This window comes from Cotesia glomerata, linkage group LG4 (genome assembly GCF_020080835.1).
Source record: "Cotesia glomerata isolate CgM1 linkage group LG4, MPM_Cglom_v2.3, whole genome shotgun sequence".
NCBI classification, from domain to species: Eukaryota; Metazoa; Arthropoda; class Insecta; order Hymenoptera; family Braconidae; genus Cotesia; species Cotesia glomerata.
The window spans coordinates 26,723,563-26,744,964 of record NC_058161.1 but is presented as its reverse complement, the minus strand read 5'-3'; the positions used below and the strand labels follow the sequence as shown (position 1 = coordinate 26,744,964).

General features: G+C 31.1%; 1 protein-coding gene and 1 long non-coding RNA gene across 3 annotated transcripts; both read right to left on the bottom strand.

Annotated features, from left to right (window-relative positions):
• Nucleotides 1–1,805: 1,805 nt before the first annotated feature.
• LOC123262441 lies at nucleotides 1,806–4,991 on the bottom strand. 2 transcript variants are annotated; one of them, XM_044724652.1, is made up of 4 exons: nucleotides 4,623–4,991; nucleotides 4,040–4,277; nucleotides 3,712–3,795; nucleotides 1,806–3,635 (listed from the first exon to the last, which is right to left on the bottom strand). In XM_044724652.1, the coding sequence occupies exons 2-4, from the start codon at nucleotides 4,275–4,277 to the stop codon at nucleotides 2,431–2,433; spliced, it is 1,527 nt and encodes a 508-aa protein (XP_044580587.1). In that variant the 5' UTR covers nucleotides 4,623–4,991; the 3' UTR covers nucleotides 1,806–2,430. The 2 variants fall into 2 exon arrangements, with proteins under 2 accessions (XP_044580587.1, XP_044580586.1); XM_044724651.1 differs by having other exon boundaries at nucleotides 4,040–4,991.
• An 8,886-nt stretch (nucleotides 4,992–13,877) lies between these two features.
• LOC123262542 lies at nucleotides 13,878–16,162 on the bottom strand. Its single transcript, XR_006508979.1, has 4 exons — nucleotides 15,968–16,162; nucleotides 15,797–15,886; nucleotides 15,410–15,712; nucleotides 13,878–14,192 (listed from the first exon to the last, which is right to left on the bottom strand). It is a non-coding gene; the product is annotated as an uncharacterized LOC123262542 (long non-coding RNA).
• Nucleotides 16,163–21,402: the final 5,240 nt, after the last annotated feature.

The window sequence follows — 21,402 nt, the reverse complement described above, 5'->3', positions numbered from 1 at the left end:
AAACTAAAAGCGGGAATGTAGTGCCTCAGTATTGTTTTTGACCTTCCACCTATAGATCAAACGAAATGTTGAATATTGGAACAAAATGTTGAATATAGAAACGAAATTTTGAAAGTGTCTTTAATTAACTGTATCAAAATATAGCAAATAAATATTGTAAAAATAATAAGTAAAAAAAACTTCTTAATTTAAAACGTACGTACTTATTTTTCTTTAAAAAATCTATGTACCAACCTTTTTGTAAATATTCACTCAGCCTAATACAAAAATCATGAATTTTATGAAAACATGACACTATCGGAACAGTCACGGAACTAGCATTGATTTAATTCGATGTTTAAGTTGTTGTTTCTTTTGATACGCTGACCTTTAATAGATAATGTATGCTAATGATGTCACCCTGTGAGGTACATAAAGCGATAGCGGAACTAAACACTACGATTCGATTAGAAACACCGATTATTGTTTTCGAGTTGACAGGGATAGCAATTATTTATCAAGAATTTCCCATTGATTGTTACTCTTTTCAAATGATGCGCACCATGTGTATTTTTGATTACTGTACACGAAAAAAATTGAAATTTTCGCCGTTTTTCTATAAGATATATTCATATGTTGGTAAGAAAAATTTAACTATATAGATAGTCAAATTTGCTACATCAGCATAGAAATTATCCCTCTGTAAAAGTGGTAAAAATTTCGAATGTATTTTTTTCCGTTGTTTTAAAATCAATCTCATATAGACCATTATTATTGGCGTCATTAATATAATACCTTTTATACGAAAACCTGTCAACTTTCGTTTATTTTCGCTTACTCTGATTTTAGTCATGGTGTTATTTAGTTAATTATAAGCCAGAGTAATAAAGTACAAAAATCGATGTATTGAATTACTGTTCTCAGAGATGTTCACAATCGCAGAGTAAAATCGTAACATATTAGTTTTCAAGGTTGACAATTTTTGGATATGTATTTTATGAGATTACATAGAACCATCAGTTTTAAATACTAGATTTTCATTAAGATAATAACTTATTGAGTACTAAGTAAGGTCACAATTCGACGGTACTTTGGTAAAACCTCGTATCTCTCATTTCAAATATATAGAAGATACGAGGTTTTACCAAAGTACCGTCGAATTGTTCCGTACGTTTCTAAAAATACTGCAGTACATTCATAGTAAAACTGGTCCTTGTATACGATAAATTCCTGTAAAACGAGTTTATTATTGTCTACTGGTATAAATAGAGCTGCATATGACGTAATTGATTATGTTTTGCAGATGTCAGTATTGGCCTTAGCCTACTCATGTGTTTAAATGTTGTAGTAAAGATAAATAGATACAATTTACGATGTTTATACATTTACTGTAGTAAATTTACATTCATGAGCGGTTTAAAGTACATCTTCTTTTAGAGCTTATTTTTCCTTTCGTTCACTATCACGTCAGTTTTATTGCCAGAATATGGGACTTTTCGCCCTTTACTCAACGCTTAAATAGTGAACTTTAAAATTAGGCATAATTGAAAGTTTCTACAATTTTTTGACTGTAAATCGTCAATAGTCCAGATGGTAATCATTTGCACTGTATGTATTCTATTTCTCAGTGCGACCAGATCGTGGGTAGAGAAAGTACCTCCACCCAGCATTACGCACCATGCTATTTCGCCTAGGGAAAGGGAACTTTTTATCCACGATCTGGCTGCACTGCTATTTCCATAGGTAGGTGGGAAAGTAAAGACGAAAATTAAACTCATTATATCATTATATGTATATTTTAATAATCATAATAATAAGAACACGGAGAAAAAAAGCAGCAACGATTATTGTTTCGTATAGTTCTCAGAAGTATTTTACAAAAATATTCATAGACAATAGAGAGTGCTGCGTGACACACGACTGGTTAATAATACCAGCGCACGACTCAGTAATGTACAAACAGGAGCCAGTAGTTTTTACATAGCGCCCTGTATTGTCGCAATGATTTTGACCTCATTTCTTTCCAATGCAGTACTGAGTACTGCACAAATAGTAAATATTGCTATTTTTTCTCCATTAATCTATTGTTTTTAATTATGTAAACTTAATATAATATTAGAGAGATCCGGTGGTCTAGAGCATGTAAAATTATGATGAGTTTCAATTCTGTCATGCGTTGTGCAGAAAAAAGCAGTTTCGAGATAAATCAGCTTTAAGTTTGAAGTAAGTATTATTTACTCTTGTATCTGATTTTGCGCTGACCTGCAGAACTTGAAATATCTTCAATCTTATTGCAAAAATTTGATAGTATAGTCTTAAAAGACTATACTTTTTAAATATAAAAAAAAAAAAAATCGATTTTGTGAAAATTCGAGGCCACCAGGTTCTGCTAATATTTAAATCAGCTAATTAATTAAATGATCACGCCAGCAATATTTCCTTACAGCCTAATTATTTTTCGACAATATTTTGATGTTTGCTTCTCATTTCTTGCATTTTGTTACGAATAGTGTTCGAAATTAGCTGCAAATCAAATTCAACCCAATTTTGTTCAGCCGCATGTTTTTTAACATAGTTCAATAAAATAGTTCTTGCATGTTTATCTAGACCGGGCCTTACACTTGTTCCCTTCAAGTCAAATGCATTGGCTTTTTTTCCAGTTAGAGAACATATACTTAATGCGTTCTCGGTAAAAATTTCTAGTAACAACTTTCGTGCAAGGGTTTTGCTGTCTTTCGACGTTATTTTAATATTACTTAACTGAATGGCGTCTATGTATACCCGTGAATGTAGTAGAAGTTCAACGAGACCACTTTTCTTTTTCCGATGTTTTAGGGTCCATCTTGAGTCATTCGGATCGTATTCTGGTGGTAAAGTAAACTTGCGCGTTTGGCAACGGATCTTATACAGTGGATTATTATTTTTAACTTCTGTACCATCACTGTTGTGTTTCTTCTCTTCCTTTTTTCGAGTATCATTTTGTACTGTTGATCTGGTTTCTTTATCTGAATCGTTTTCATTTATATTTAATGCCATCATACTATTTTTTAATTCTTTGAATGTAGAATCTAGATCACTAATATCAGGACCATTACTGACTTCATTCGTTAGCTGAATCAACCCTTTTATGATATTACAATTTTCTATAAACGCAAGCCGCATTTTCTCTAACATTAAATGGTTTTTTTCATAATCACTATGAAGTTGTTCCAATATTTCTTTGAAATTATCACCAAAGACTGACCGTAGAGCCGTTACAATTTGCCATTTTCTTATTAACTCTGAAGAATTCTTGGCTGATAGTTCATTTTCTTGGTTGTTGTTAGTTTTACTGCTCTCTTCAACACAATGGCTAGTTTTCGGAAGATTCTCTTTTGTAGATTGATCTGGCAAACTAACGGTATTATTGCCTGATAAAGATATTTTGAGTAACTGTCTTGTCCAATATCTTCTGGCTTTGAGGGAAGAATCGGCAGTTCCAACTTCACTTTCCGTTCGGCCTATTCTTACCTCGGCATTAGTCAAGTCTAGTTGCTTTGATATTTCTTTACTCACTGGTTCCGCATCACTGTTTTGAGTTGAAGTTGTACAGAATTTATTTGTTTCTGAGCTCGATTGGTATTCGAGTACTTTCTTGTTCGATGTTGGTGTTACATCTGGAATGCAATTTTTAACTATTAGCGACCTAATCAAAAGAAATACTTTTAAATGTCAACAGAATAATAGGTATACCTTCGACTATTTTCGTGCTGCTCTGCTCTTGATCGGATATTTTATTCAGTATCTTGATATAGTTCCTTGCGTCTTTATATGAGTCTAAAAAAAAAAATAGCTTTAAGTACCCAAACCATGTCGAATTACCTTCTTAGATTTGTATTATTGACAGCGAAGTATCACCAGTTCAGAATTAGAATAAAGACTTAAAGTCAATCGCAGCATACAGTTTTAGCAAACATAGTGGAAATTGAACTGTTTGCTAAATCGTATCAGATACTATCTGCTCGCTACCCAAAAAGAGGCCCTACAGTGAACACATAAAACGATAATGGTTACAACTTACTTGTACTGTATTTTATATTAGCTAAAAAAACTGTCCAGTTTTCTGAGAATTCTTGTTTCTTAACACGTTTCTTTATTTTTGATAGTTCTTCAACGGGAAATTTAACAAGAGCTGGACCATCTGTTGTTTCACGTAACCTCATCCAAGAATTCGGAACGCAAACATATTTTTCAGGATCTATGTAGGGAGGTTGGAATAACTCAATCACATGAAACTTAGACTCTTTCTGTTTACTCATCTGAAAATAAATCATTAAATTAATCGATAAAAGTACAAAGCATCTAGGACGGCGCCTATGCATCCACAGACTTGGTTATCGGAGAAAAAAATTTGGTATTCAATGACGTACACTAAGTATGTTTAGAAACTGTTTACATTAATTTTTAAATTTGGAACAAAATCTTTTTCGATTATTGAAAATCACAACAATTATTTGGCTTTTATTTAATTTCATGTCTTTTTGTAAAAAATGAATTTGTTTTTTCAAATAGCCTGTTGAACGTGGACTCGGCTCAATTCTCACAATAAAACCGGTTTGCCTCGAACTCAATTATACACAGCACCAATTATTAAAATAGCTTACGTTTAGATGCCAACTTTGTATCTGCTGTCCAAGCAATTGAGCTGATTCCAATAATATGGCTTGATAAAGTTTAGGAAATACTGTTTTCACTGTGACCTGGAACTCTCTTAATAAAATTGATAGGGAAAAAAATATTTATAACGTTTACGTCGCAAGACGTCTGTTATCACGCACGACAAGGACGCTTACTGAGTAGAATTGGAACTGTAGAAGTGTTATTAATGTTAATAGATGCGCGAGTGCGAAAAAGATAGTTATAGATTACACAGCTTGTGTCGGTGTTATTAGTCACAGGCAGGTCGATAATTGCGTCATCCTTAAATGTTATTGTTTAAGTTTTCCGTCAGGAGAAATCTTTTGAATGTTATGAGTGAAGTCTCATTGACTTAAAAATTATTCATGCTTTAAAATTAATAAAATATATCTTTTTCTGTTATTTTTATTCGTCAACGGATTCTTCTATTGCGCTCGTAACTCACAACAGCAGTTATAGTCTAGTCAACAAGTGCCTTTTTGGTTAACTTTTTTCGGCAGTCTCCGACAATTATTATTGAGGTCTCATTCGATTCAGAATGGCAACTAGATAATTTTTGAAAAAAATTAAGTTCCGCTTGTAAAAATTGCAAAAGTTATTGACAATTAACTGAAAAAAACGGAGTTTAGTTTTTTGAAAATATCTCAAAAACTAATGAAGATTTATTAAATTTAAAAAAAGATTCAAGAATAGGAGGAAATTTCCTAACAAAAAATTTCGACTCTCGGAACTGTAGGACCAATATTTTAAAAAATTATGTCTATGCAGCTTCTGACAACATAAAAACGGATTATTAATAATATTTTGAAGAAAAAATTTTTTTTCAACGATTAATTTATGTTTTTAATTTTGCAACAACGAAAATTATTAACAAAAAACTGAAAAATGAAAATTTTTTCATTTTTTCAACGGGGATCTATTCTGAAAACTTCCAAGAATTGCTCTAAGATAGGAAAAAAACCTCAAATTTATAGTAAAACAATTATCACACTTGCAATGTTCATGTTCAAGCAGAAAAAAATTATTAGTTCACTATTGCATAACTAATTGAAAAATTGTGATAGAAAATTTTTCCAGGCAAATTATTGTTTATTCATCTATCCCGTAAGCCCCTGAATATTTTCATTTCTGAAATTTTATATTTAATATGATGAAATAATTTTTATTAGTAAAGTGTCCAAAGTAGGCGTAGCTTACGTAAGCCAGAACACCCGTTTTCAGCCGTATTTTTATCCCTATATATTGATGCTACAGTTCCGAGAGTCGGGACTTTCTTTAGGAAATTTACTTCTATTTTTGAATCATTTTTTAAATTTAATAAATCTCCATTAGTTTTTGAGATATTTTCAAAAAACTAAACCCCCTTTTTTTCAGTTAATTATTAATAACTTTTGCAATTTTTCAAGCGGAAATCGAATGAGACCTCAATAATAATTGTCGGAGACTGCCGAAAAAAGTTAACCAAAAAGGCACTTGTTGACTAGACTACAACTGCTGTTGTGAGTTACGAGCGCAATAGAAGAATCCGTTGACGAATAAAAATAACAGAAAAAGATATATTTTATTAATTTTGAAGCATGAATAATTTTTAAGTCAATGAGACTTATGAATAAAAAATTACGAAAAAATTAATCTTTTTGTCTTTATTATTTTTGTTAGTAAAATTATTTTTAACTTCTATAGTGCCATACTACAATCATTTAAAGCATAAAAACTATTTTTTTAGATCATAAATATTTCTAGAAAAATTGTATTAGTCAGTTCTTTTCGTTAAGAAGTAGTTTAATACGTGGAAATTTTTATTAAATTAGCTATTAAAAATAAGCTGTTGATTCGTTAAATTCGACAAAAAATCATCTTTGTAGAGAATTTAATTTCCTACAAAACCATACCAAGGGTTTTTTCATATTTGGTATATTGAATTTTCTATAACCAAAAAATAAGTGAAACAAAACTTTTTTTGGCGAAAATTCTTCTTTTTGCGAGCGCTAACTGAAAAATGAAGATAAAGCGCTCAAATTTGACACAATTTTTTTTTCGTAACTCTCAACGAAATTTTGATATGGGACCGAAAAAAAAAAAATCTTCGATTTATTTGGCACAGTCTAACATACATAATGTCTTTTAGTTAACAATCGAATTTGATTTGTGTCGCATGTCTACATATTGTCATTATTGTGTTCGCAAGTGTACGTTAATAATAGTGTATTTAAATTGACTATCATCAAAGAGGGATAAAATGTACATTGTGTGCATTCTACCAGAAGCTAGCCAGCTTATTCGTACGACCAGTTGGAAGATATTATTTACGAGAGAATCGATGAATGTTGGAGATGTTATAATACGCTAGGTGGCATAATATTTTCAATAAGAGGTGTAAATACCATGATAGATAATTATAAAAATCAATTTTGGTTTCGTCGAATCAATGATGCTCAGAACGAGCCTAACAGAGATTACTTCATGCTGTATTTGAATTGTGAAATACTATAGACTCGTGAGTGTAATTTTACTTTGCAGTGAGAAGAAGTTATATTTTTTGCGAAAAAAAAGAGTTATTTTTGCTGATGATTTTACACTAATACTGAGAGCTCAAAACACTATTATCAAGTGCTACTGGAAATCCTACTACATTGAAATAAACTATGACGAGGGATGGAACTAAGTTAATTATAAATACTAACAGTTGAGCAGCTTAATTTTCCTGTTTGAACATTTGCGTTATAATTGCTGGTCACTTAACAATAAACAACATAAAATAACGTTATATTATAATATGTTTTAGCTCTACCGACAGCACACAAAGAGCATTCTCTGACGACGTACCACAAGAAATTAGTTTCAATTAGTTTTCCTTTTGGATGACGCAATTTTGATCGAATTTAATAGAAAAATTAAAACAATCAGAAATTATTACTTAAATATGTTATAATATAAAGTTAAAACTATATGAGTTTACAGTTTGTTAATAAAAATATCGTTTTCATTTTAAAATAGATTTCCTTGTTTGACTTTTAGCATAATGTTTCTAATTTTGACGATTAATGATGAACAGGTGCTAAATTTTTTATGACAGCTCGCAGACGCTGTTATTGTAATAGATCAAGAACGATGTTCGCGTATTCGAAATCATCTGAAACAAATAAAAATCATGAATTACACATCAATCATTTATTTTATTAGCATGTTTTTGAATGTAAAAATGTATGTATTGCTTGCAAATTATGTGGTACAATGCTCACCAGTTTCAAATTCGATACTAGCAGAAAAAGACAGCCATTTTTCACGAGGTGGTTCCTTCTTTTGCTGGAAAGGCTATCATAGAATTTTCTTTTGAACCCGCTAAAATCCATGTAGATGGTACTCCTTCAAATTCTTCTGTTTTCAAAAAAAGCATTTCACGGAACTTAACAACACAAAACTGTTTTGTCACATCCATGCTCTGCAAATATGAATAACTGATATAATGTCTGAACAAACTATAACTATCGATTGTTATTCAATTATTAATGCTCATCACTATCTAAATGAATGACAATAGCTTGAGAAAGCAGTTATTAATATAAATTACTTACATTTTTAAATTAACAAAGGCTCATGAATGTGAATGAAGAGTATTGACCTTCCTTTTGAATCAGCTGTTTTGAGCACTATATTAGATACTTAATTCTAGAGAAGCAGGAAATAACTGATTCGAAAAGCGTGTTACATTAATTGTATATTGAAACAGCCAATGAAAAAGACAGAGCGATGTTTGTCCGTGCTCTACTTACTGTTTGCTGATAAATTGTCTACGTAAACTCAATAATAGGAGATGTCAAAAGTCATCTACTGTTTAGATGACTTCGTAGAACATGTTACAAAACAAATTATTAATTATACATTAGTATTATTGGATCAGTATTATCGGATCAGTATTATCGGATCAGTATTATAGATCAGTATTATCGGAAACTCAAGTCACTTGATTGGGTACTAACGATAAACTGATATAATGTAAACCTTATATAATGTAAGCTTACATAATATAAACTTAAGAGAAATAATTGGGTATGAATAGAATATTTCGTAGCTAAATCTGTCGCTTATCGGCAAATTTGGGAAAGGAATGAAGAACGGAAAAAGGGAAAAGGGGGACCATTCTATGGGAATTTTTAGGTAACCGAAAAAATAATTCGGACAGTCCAGATCTTTTGGTTACGTGCCAAGAGTTCTCCCAGTTGAGCAATCCAAGACATTATTCGTAACTACTTTTCAGTCACCTAATAAGACCTACCGATTAACACTACCGCCCATCTTACGGTATAAATCCATATTTCGTAGCTAAATTCGTTGTTTATCGACAAATTTGGGAAAGGAGCGAATACAGGATAAAGGGAAGGGGGGGGGACCACTCAATGATTATGATTGGTACTAACGATAAGCATATATAATGTAAACTTAAGAGAAATGGTTTGGTATAAATAGAATATTTCGTAGCTAAATATGTCGTTTATCGGCAACTTTGTGATAGGAATCAAGAAAGGATAAAGGGAGGGAGGGGACCACTCAGTGGGAATTTTCAGGTAACTGAAAAAATAATTCGGATACCCCGAATCGGGAATCGAACCCGGATCTTTTAGTTACGTGCCAAGAGATTTCCCACTTAAGCTATTTAAATTGACTTTAGATATTTATTTACATCAATAAATGCCATGATTTGATTTAAAAACACAAAAAGACTAAGAGCATTTGTCAATTTTACTATTAGTCGATTTTTATCTGTGATAAAAATATGAATATCGTGATTTTTATTACAAAGAAAACTAATAAATCTACGTTTATCTGAAAAAGTTCTTTTATTTTCAAAATCCCAAATGCACAATTAATGACCCAAATTTCAAGTATATAAATTGGATTAGATTATTTTTGCCGTTACCATGTAGACTAGAGCAGCTATCCCGAGAGCCGTTAAAAGAAGGAGCAGAGTGTCGTAGTTCATGGCTTGTCTGTAACAAACAGCATTAAAAAGTTACTAGGTGATTGAAAAGTAGTCATTGAAAACGTCTCGGATAGTTTAACACTTCGTCGGTCGCATGCATTTTTTTCTAGCTGAGTTAGGTTGCGCGGTGGGCGTCGCATCGCCGTGTCATTTAAATGGTACAACAGCGACCCACAGTCGTAGCAGAATTGAAATAAGTCTCTACCGCTTACTCGCACCGTGTAGCACGGCGCCGCTTTTTTTTTTTCCTCGTTGAAAATTCAATTTCTTATATTTTTTTTTTATATTATTTTTCACACGAAAATTTTCAAAATGGTTTAAGGTAGTTCTTTCCCAACCTATAGTTTATGCTACTACTGTCTATGTCACTCGCTAGTGTCGCCTCTCTTACTGGCTATTGCTCATGAGCATGAGCTAGAGCTCATGTGCACTTACTTCCACGCATGACTTTATTTGTTTACTTCACTAGTTTATCAATGATTTCTCAAAAACTATGTCGTAGGGAATTCCAGAATTTTGTAGGGTAATTATACATGTATTAATCTAAGTAATATTAGTTTTTCGTAAAATTCTTAAAATTTCTTCAATACAAAAATAATAAAACTTCGCGGTTTTTTCTCTCTTTTCCCATACCGCCTGTGTAAAAATGTCATTTTCAATTGCAATTATTTTTGGTTAGACGTGATAAATCGTCTCTAAATTTTAACAGCGTGTGTATTATGTATTTAAATACTTCTATACGGAGTTTGGGAGATTTCTTAAATTTTTGCTTTTTGGGCCCAACTACCTTAAAGAAGGATTTAAATTTTTTTTCAAAATTTTTTTTAAAATATTGTTAAAAAAAAAAAATTAAATGTAAAAAAGGCAGCGATGCGCTCATAGCGCGACCAACGAACAGTAAAATATTAGAGTTCTTGGCGCGTAACCAAAAGATCCACACTAAAATAAAAAAAGTATTTATTCTCCTAGTAAATTTTTTTCTTCTGTAGAAAAAAACTGCTATTTTTGTCGGAAAAATACCGAAGTTTAATTTCCACAGCAATTCATGTTTTGACTGCAGCAAAACTTGGTTTCACTGTGAACAAAATACTAAAATAAAAATAAAGTCAATTTAACCTCATTTAATTGATACGAATATACAGTACCCGAGTCAAAATTAAAAAACTAATTTCAGCCTTCAAATTCTACTCGAGGGTAAGGAGGCTGAAATCAGTTTTTTAGATTAACCCAAGCAGTACAGCGAAACCTTAATTTCAGCCTAAACTTGGTATTTTTGTCTACTTTTACCAAGTTTAGGTTGAAATTAGTATTACAGAACCCTAAAGTGACCCTCCAAAGCTTACGGTTCGATCGAGGAGAAGATCCTCATTGGTTTATATGAAATAGGTGAGAGGCAAGAAGAGAAAGGAGAAGGAGTTTAAATAAAAATGGCTGCTGGGAGCGGGAAAAATTTAAAATTTTAATTTTTTTATTTATTCATTATCCTCTTTAAATAGATGAAATATAAATAAGTGTGAAGTTAATTAAGTATCGAATTAACGCAAAAATATGGTCCGATTCCTTATTGATTGAAAAGTTAAGACGCGTGAAGCGCGAAATTTAAATTCCTAGTAATTTATAATTCTCATATAATCTATGAAATTCGCTATGTGAATTAACAAAAAAATTAGCATTAAAAAAAAACATTTGATAAAAATGTTTTCTTTATTTATTTTTTTTTGTTTTTTATAATTTTTCTTTTTTATTTTGATTTTTACTTTTTTTTTTTGAGTTTTTTAAAGGAGACGGAGGGGGAGGGGATAAGGTACCCATACAAAGTTTGGAAATTGGCCCTAGACTAGGCCATTGCTGGGCCACGAATGTCGATTAATGGCACAGTAATGGCAATTTTCAATGGCCAATAAACGGCTTAGAGTTGGCATGATAACCACGGCCCATTAATGGCATTAAACTATTGGGCCATTGATAGCAACCAGCAATGGGCCAGACATCATTTGAACTATCGGCCCATTAGCGGCAAACAGTAATGCGCCAAATATTTTTTCTACTATCGGTCTACTAATTTCAAGCTGTTCTGCGCCAATTATGATTTTAATCGTTTGTCCTTCAATCGCTGATTGCTGTAATAACAGTTATTATTATAATTAATCACTTACAATTTATATTTCACTTTGAAATCATTATTGTTTAAAATGATAATTTTTTTCAGTAGATCATTACTTATTATAAATCGACTAAAGTAAAAGCCCCAATTATTGACAGGGGTCTAAATATTGACACCCTGAATTATTTTTAAATATATTTAATTATCTGTAATAAGAATAACTATCATATACATTTTTATTAATTAAAAAATTGAAAAAAAATTACTGTCAGTTCAAACCAGTTTACGAGCATCTATTTTCTTAACAACTTTGGTTAGAAAAGCATTTTATTCAAATGCCGAGTTTAAATTAATTTCTTGATCTAATTATAATGATCTTTATTTTTTTAATTAACAATATATGAAAAATTTATAAAATTAAATAATCGAAATTAATTGTATGCTTTATAATATTTCAATAATGGGTGTCAATAACTAGTTGATAATTTTTAAGTTGAATCTCATATTGACAGCCAGTAGACAGCGTTATATGACGCTTTTTTTTACTTTGACCTAAAAAATTTACTTTAAGAGTTTGAACTTTTATGATTCAACGAATTATTTTAAAATTAATTTTTACATTTTTAATAGTAATTAATCACTTTTATGGAAATTATTATTGATAAACTTTAATAGTATTGATTACTTAATAATGAATTTCAATAAATAAAAATAAGCAGATAATTTGACACATGCACAGTATAGGTGTCATTAATTGGGGCTTAGATATGTCAATAATTATTAGATCAATCAGTTTTTTAATATGTCAATAATTGGTGTATCCGGATAATCTATTTAATTATTTAAAATTAATTAGTAAATATCACTGATTATCATTTTAAAAAAAGAAATTGATTAGTAAAAACATTACTTGAGACATTACCACAAATAAAATTCAACAATATTAACATTTTATTACTTAAAAAAATGAAATCATAACTTTGTGTCTTATAGTGTCAATAATTGGGGCTTTTACCTTATTATTTATTACAGTTTACTTTTTTCCGTGTTAAAAAAAATGAGTACTGTTTATTTGTGGCATTGAAATTACTATTACTTTTTTTAACTTTCTCTACTAATAAACTTTCGAGTTTGAAACAGTGTAATAAATTTATCATATGTATGTTTATATTACCCTATGTCCATATACTTATTGCTACTAATATATAATATTTTAACCAAATTTTTGAACTTTAGTTTTTCATATTCAAAGTTAAAGTGAAAACTTTGAAAATTTTATTGAGAGCATAAAGTAGAAAAATTCTAAGTCCAAAATTGGGCTTAGTTAATGTATTCAACTGTAAACTTACGAAATTCTATATTCTATGAAATCGTAAAATTAACCTACTTATGCTCTTAGTAGGCTGAAGTACTGCAAAAAAGGTGTTCAAAGCGATTCTAGGTTTTGGAGGTTGAAAATATTATTCTAAAACACTAATTTTGGCCTCCATACCCTATTTTCATTACATTGAGGGTCAAAATAATATTTTACATTCAGCGGTAGGCACAACATCAAAAGAAAGTAGGCTTTTGAGGCTCGAATTAGTATTTTAATTTTGGCTCGGGATACCGACGGAAAATTTCCGGACAACCTTATTCTTTACTTTTTAATTTAAATATGATACATAAACAAATTAACCCTGGTTAAAAATACTGATTGAAAAGAATTGAGAAGCGGTCATTCCATGCAAACTGTATATCTATATATACAAACAAAAGAATTGAAATTATTGAAAAGAATTCGAATTTCATCATTTTTAATTCTTTTCAATCAATATTTTTAAACAGGGAACTTGCTAAAAAATGCTATTTTACTTTACAAAGTGTATGATCGTGTCATTGACTAATTCTTGATTTATTTTACTTTCAATAGGTGATCGTTTTAATAAATTTTCATCTTGTCCGGAAACTTTCTGTCGGTAGTGTATGTTCTTATAATGATGGCTTATTTTATTTTTTTATTGATAAATCATCACGAATTGCAGATATTAATTAATACATATTTACCAACGCTTTTATAATTGTGTAAAGAGCTTTTGTTTACCGTTAAACAATTTGTAAACAGACAGCTGCTTATTACAGAGTGATTATCAACTTAAGGTTAAAATGAGAAAATCAATGGTGTCACCATTACCTTTCCTACGCGGTAATAGCATGGGCTAGTATATAGTCCCAGGATTAAACTTAGCATTGCTGTGGGGATTATACCAGTTTCCTGACCGTGAGAATAAAACTATTTTTTCAGTGCGGATTCGATTCCCAGTCCAAACTGTCTGAATTATTTTTTCGGGTATTAAAAAATTCCTACAGAGTGAGTCCCCTTTGATCTATTATCCTTTCTCCTTCCCCTTTTCCAAAATTTTTTGTTATATGACATATTAGCAATTAAAATGGCTATCTGAGATGCCATTCCTAGTAAAATAAAAAATGTGTGTGTGCAAGTCACACACGGTAGAAGTAAAACTTTTGAAAAATCCCTGAATAAAAATACTTATTAAAAAGTATTGAAAAAATGAGCAGTCGCTTCATGTAAACTGTATATTTATAAATACATAAAAACAGAATTAGAATTATTATAAACAATTCAAATCTCATCATTTTCGATATTTTTTAATGAGTATTTTCAATCAAGGATAGGCGACGAGAGATTGAGATAGATATATAGAGTATCAGGAGTATTAGGATAAATGTAAGGTTAATTATTTTTCACCGAGCCTAAATAGTATATTACATACCTAAGCCAGTAAAATAAGAAAAGTCTCAGATCACATGTAATTGTTGGCCGAGGCGAAGCCGAGGTTGACAAACATGTGATCTGAGGCTTTCTTATTTACTGGCCAAGGTGTGTATACTATTTTTCTGCTCGACGTAGCCGGAATGTGGCAACTTTGTTTAGCGCAGCGGCCAGAAAGTTGCCACTTTCCGGCCGGAGGGCAGAAAAATTATTTATTAATAATTAAATAAATAAAAAAAAAAAAAAATTTGCTTTAATATGGCTCTTTACCGTAAGATGGACGGTGGCGTTGTTTGCTCGGTGGGTCTTATATACGTGACTGAATAAAGTAGTCAGTACTTGTCTCGGATAGCTTAACTGGTAGAGCCCTTGGCGCGTAACCGAGAGATCTGGGTTCGACTCCCAGTCTGGGCTGTCTGATTATTTTTTCAATTACGGAAAAATTCCCACTGAGTAGGTCCCCCCTTTCCCCTATCTTCCCCTTCTTTCCCAACTCCCTTAAAAAAATTTGCTTTAATATGGCTTAAACACATGTATTAAACACATACTAACATAAACACGTAGAACGCTCGGACCTGGAGCAAGATATAGATATAGATATACTGACTATTGCACTGCACAGGAGCATATATATGGACAATGCTTAGTAGACGATAGTGGGGACGCTCCAAAGAGTCGCACAAAGAGGAGACCGAGAACGTCTAATGTTCTATCTCATTCTCTCGCCGGCTGAATCCTATACATTTACGTGTTTGTGTCTCTATGGACTCGCTTTTTCGTTTCATCGAGTTTGAAATCACAACGATTCTAAAGAAGTTTCACTTTAAAAAATTGATTAGAAACAATTTCTACTCGTTTATTGTATTAGTTTGACATTATTTTGTTTAACAGTTACCTTTTAGCCCAGCGTGCCGAGTGGCGTGCCGAGTGACGTGCCGAGTGATGTGCCGAATGGCGTTGTGTTTGGTGATTGTGACTGGTTTCTCTTTCAATGTTCAACGTTTGGACACAAAAAATGATAATACATAGTTCAGGTATGATGTTAAACAGCTGGCACAGAAGTAAGTCAACAACTCACTTTCCTTGAATTAGTACGAAGTAATATGCTGTTCTGTTCTCACTCTGGTGCGCCACGATATTGTAGTTATCCAATGAGATTCCTTTATAAGAATCGGAGTTATCATTCTCTAAACTTTTCCTACAACAATTCCAAAATTAAACTAACAAAAACACACTATTATCTATAAAAAACTAAAAAATTTAAGCTGTATTGAATACTCACGATGAATCGTCGGAAACCATGGAATTTTTTTCTGATAAATTATCCATTGTGGCAATTACGACATCAATAATATATGCTTCAGTTTGGCCTCTTCAACAGAAGTTACCATCAAAACTCGATAAAAATTGAAAAACTATTATTAAGGCATGGCAACGATTTCAAATTACTTACGGACTGGAAATTTTTTGAAAGAAGTACTGAGTTTCTTCTCCCTCTCCGCGACATACCAGAATCGTAGGTATATCCTGCACTTGAAGGACGATTACTCTATCGTCACATCATCGATCACAAGCCTAGTCAGTTTTGAAAGGAATGACTCCAATCCTTTGACAGGCCACTCACTAGGCACAAAAACTCTGTTGGGTAATTGTAGGAGAACCTGGGGCACGAAGGCCCCCTGGGGCACGACGGCCCCCCTCAAAAATTAGGTAAAAATTTTTTTTTTCAATTTCCCTCAAGTTATAACCTCTATAATGTTTTTATGATATTTCGGGCCAATATGTGATATGTGGGGCATAATGGACCACTCGCGAAAAAAATTGTAACGAAAAATAATTTTTTTTTTTTTTCAATTTATGATAAATTTGTGATAAAATGAATTAAAAGAAATTTAATTGAACTAAAAAATTTAACAAAAAATTGAATCATACAGGGGAGAGAGATACACGACGGTCCCCGGCATAACGGCCCCTCTCATAAATTAGGTAAAAATTTTTTTTCCATTTTCCGTCAAGTTATGACCTCTATGAGGTTTTTATGATATTTCGGGCTAATATGTGATACGTGGGGCATAATGGATCATTCGAAAAAAAATGACAAATTTGAAGAATTCATTATTTTAGGCCTTTTCAGGTCAATGAATCAGAATGAATTTAATTAAACTGAAAAATTTAATGAAAAGTTGAATTATATAGCTTATAAAAAATTGAAAACACAGTTTTTTTAAATTAAAACAGTAATAATTATATTATTAATTATTGATCACGGTATCCTCTGCACCAGACAGAAACCTAATCTCAAAAATTTATTTGAATTCCTCCAAGGATGTCTTACTTTACGCAATTCATATTGCACGCCTCATAGCGCGAAGCTATATATATATATATATATATATATATATATATATATATATATATATATATATATATATATATATATATATAAGTAGATGTACACCGAAAAAACACTTAAATTAAACCATCTTTTACTTTCTAAAATCATTTCATGTTGCTATTTTGAAAAAAAAAAACATTTTGAAAAAAATTTTACGTGGACGTCCGGATGTCACCCCATTTTGGATGTACCAACGATTGATCCCGAACAAATTGATATTTCAAGATCGGACTTTTTTTATTAGTTTAAGAATTCGATTAACTGGGTCCGTATTTCATATCAGTGGCCTAGTTTACGTATTTTTTTTTAAATTGAATTTTTATTAAAATTCACTACAACCGTACAAAGCCAAACGAACTTTTCTTATTTGTCACGTGAAAACTATGGCGCCACTTGATCAAGCTAGATTTTTTAAACTGCATGCGCATATGACAAGAAAAAAAGGCGCTGATATTTAAGAAAAAAAATAAAAAATATGTAAGAAATTACTTAATTATATTTTTTTTTAATCAATTACACAATTAATTTTTTTCTTAAAAAATGAATGAGCGTTATGAGGTGTGCACTTTTGGATTTTCCAAACTTTTTCTAATTTTGACTTGATAAAAATATAAAAAAAAAGGTCTGGTTCAAGATATTACGTATTTTAAAAGCTCAATCTGAAAACTCAACCTGTGATTTCAATCAATGTTAACTAATGTAACCAATTCATTGCTAAATAACATTTCTATATTTTTTCTTGTACGTAGGTTTAAAACCTCCGATTGCAATAAAAGAAATTAATTATATTTTTAACTATTATCTATTTAAAACTAATTAACAGCTTAACAATGAAATTTATAATAATTTTTTAAGACGTTAACAAAAATTAAACTTTGAATAAAACATGAAATATAAATGTTCAATGATTAGGAAATCACATCGAGATATTTTAATGAATATACGATTATTCGTAATGATTACAGACATATTCGTCAGAATAATCTTCGCCATTACCTGCGCAAGAATCATAAGATCATTTATTACAATTTTTACATTGAATCCATGACTCTGAGGAAAGTCCATAGCAATAAAGACAATGGCAATAATCATTTTTATATTTTAAATGTTTTTTTTTTCAAATTTTTTGGTTTTGATTTTGTTTTATTTTATTTTTTTTTTTTTTTTGTTTCATTGAAGTCTTTTTTTTTTGCTTCATGTTGATTTTTTTTTTCTGTGAGTTCTCGGCGATACTCAAGACTCGTAAGAATCGTGGTGTTCCCTCGACAACGTTTTCTGGAAGGAGAATCTCTAGAGTTTGATGGTAATAGCTTTAGTAAAAAAAAATTTTTTTTGCACGCCTCATAGCGCGAAGCGCGTGAGGTTGTGCTTTATACTCGACTCGTCAAGGTCAAGCAATTTTGTGATCTTTAAATGTCTCTATCACAACCATATTACACTTATACAATAATATAAGTAGATGTACACGGAGAAAACACTTAAATTAAACCATCTTTTACTTTCTAAAATCATTTCATGTTGCTATTTTGAAAAAAAAAACGTTTTGAAAAAAATTTTACGTGGACGTCCGGATGTCACCCCATTTTGGATGTACCAATGATTACTCCCGAACAAATTGATATTTCAAGACCGGACCTTTTTTATTAGTTTACAAATGCGATGAACTGGGTCCGTATTTCATATCAGTAGTCTAGTTTACGTATTTTTTTTTTAAATTGAATTTTTATTAAAATTTATCACGATATAACCGTACAAAGACAAACGAATTTTTCTTATTTGTCACGTGAAAACTATGGCGCCACTTGATAAAGCTAGATTTTTTGAGACTGCGTGCGCATATAACAAGAAAAAAGGGCGCTGATATTAAAAAAAAAAAAAAAAATACTCTGTAAAAAATTACTTAATTATAATTTTCTTTTTTTTATCAGTTACACAATTTATTTTTTCTTAAAAAATGAATGAGCGTTATGAGGCGTGCACTTTTGGATTTTCCAAACTTTTTATATGATTTTTTGGGGAGGGGGCCGTCGTGCCCCAGAAAAAAAAATTTTTTTTTTCGATTTTTAGCAAAATGTCGACTGATTTGTTCGAAATAGATGGAAAATAAATGAATTTGATGGTTAAAAGCCACAAAATAAAAAAATTCGCTTAAGGGGGCCGTCGTGCCCCAGGCTCCCCTACATATTTTGCAGTAGAGAACTCTCCCATTTTTTTGTTTTAACTGCGTTGACAAATTACACTACGGAGAGAAGCACTCAATCCACTTCGTCACAAAAGACTAACACAATACCTAAGTATTTTTTGTATTATTTGACCACAGGTCAATATTACCACCATTAAAGATAATATATCAATGTGCGGACATTGTTCGATCCATTAAGATTGACGTATATAACTGTACTAAGACATGCAACATAAACAATTCTTGACAAAACATCCTGCTAGTGAATATTAGTGTTATCAGTCCTATCCGGTGTGAAGTAACATATCATTGGATGGTCAATTAACTAAAATGCTTAATTGAATGTACAAGATAACCTTTAACAGCAGATAGAAGTAGCATATATTCATTTATAAAATATATGTTACATTAATTAATTGCGTGATCTGAAGACTTAGAATGTTATATTGAAAGGATTATGATATCCTTTAAGTGTGATCAGTCGTAACCATCAATTGTGGGCGATGATGATATCAAAGGAGTCAGTGAAACTCGTATTCTCCTTAAAAAAAAATAGTAACTAACAGTAGTGTTTACAGTATGGCAAGCGGCCAAACTTCAGGGATAGTTTGTTGAAATCAAGTCACCAAATTATGCGATGACTAGAATTTATTATTCTTATTACAAACAACTCTTTTAATTATTTTTGGTTGTAAATATGTTATTAAATGTCACTTCGAAACTTTGTGCTTGGTTAACGGGATTTATGAGTAGCTTATTCAAATTTTCCACTGCATCATCAATGGATGAATTCTTCAAGAAATTTGCAATCTCCATATATTTGTGTGAAGATTTAATTCTACGGAAACAGAAACGGAAACACGTAAACAGAAAGGTCGATATGTTACTGAAATTAGAACAAAGGGAAGAAATTAGTCCTATCATACTTACATCTTTTTACAAGGGCACTTGTGTATAGAAAAGCTGCGTGGTCTAAATCCCTCATTATTCATTCTGAAAATGGAAAGGTTCAAATTGTTAGCTTGTAAAGAATATTAAAATTATTAACATTCAACTAAGCGCATTGACTGTTTTAGAAATTTTTTTTTGCATTTTCAAAATCCTGATCAGGATTCCTTGATCGTAGGGAAAGACAATAACGGTCTATAGCTGAAGGAAATGATTAATACTTACCTCGCGAATCTTGTGGCCAGTATATACTTAATCACTTCCGATACTTGAACTCAGTTATAAGTTGATAAGTGAATGAGAATCTATTGAGCAAATCATAAAACGTACTAGCCAACTGATCCGATTCGCAATTGAAATTAGACTGGCTTAAAACAACTATGATTTAGAAACTAAAGCTAATGACCTGTAGGATAAAAAATGATCCAAACGAAAATAGCTTTGTTAGATTTTTTGCATGATTTTAGCGAACAGTAATAGATCTTGCGGATAGTGGTAGAAGCCAATATTTATTAGTAGTAATGTGAGATTTTCAAAGAAGTTTAGTTTAAACTATATTAGAGTAGTTTAACATTTACCACGAAAAGCACTCAGAAATTTTTTTATGTAACATTCATATTATGATTCATCAAGGCAAAAATCAGTGCTTTGAATTATTAAAATTAACTGGACATAAAAGCAATATATCGATTAAAATCTAAATTCTTTATATGTTATTAATCGGTATTGAGAACCCGTCGAAGGGTTTCCTTAACATCTTGATGGAAAAAATATTTATTCATAAAATAATCATGCGTAGCAGTGAGTTACCGATAGTCCATGAGAAAGGTAGCATTAGTAAGTTGAAAGGAAAGCAATATCAACCATAAAAGACCCCTAGTTTCAAGAGCTTTCAGTGCATCAATATTTGAATTAAAAACTGTAATTTTTATCTTTTAATAGGAATAATTCATCTTCAGTTATTCGCAAAAAAGCTGTGCGTGTAAGCACATGGCGTCAAGATAAAAATGACCCTATTTTTGGAATGTTTTTTGTATCGTAAAAAATTTTTAATCAAACATAACGTAAATATTATTTTAAAAATTTGTATAAAACGTTGTCAAAATCCAAAATTTCGACTTCGGAAACTTAACTGGTCGAGCTGACCCGGTCTGTATACAAAACTGGTGCGATTTCTATACAAATGTCTATAATACTACCAGTAACGCTTTTGAAATCGAAATCTAAGGGACATTAACTATTGTGGCCCATAAATAATTCCTTTTCTACTGTAGTTGTTGGAATGGTTTCAGATTGGGGTATTCAATATATTGCTATTAATAAAACTTTGTTCATTTTTTTAATTCATTATTTAAAAAGCTAC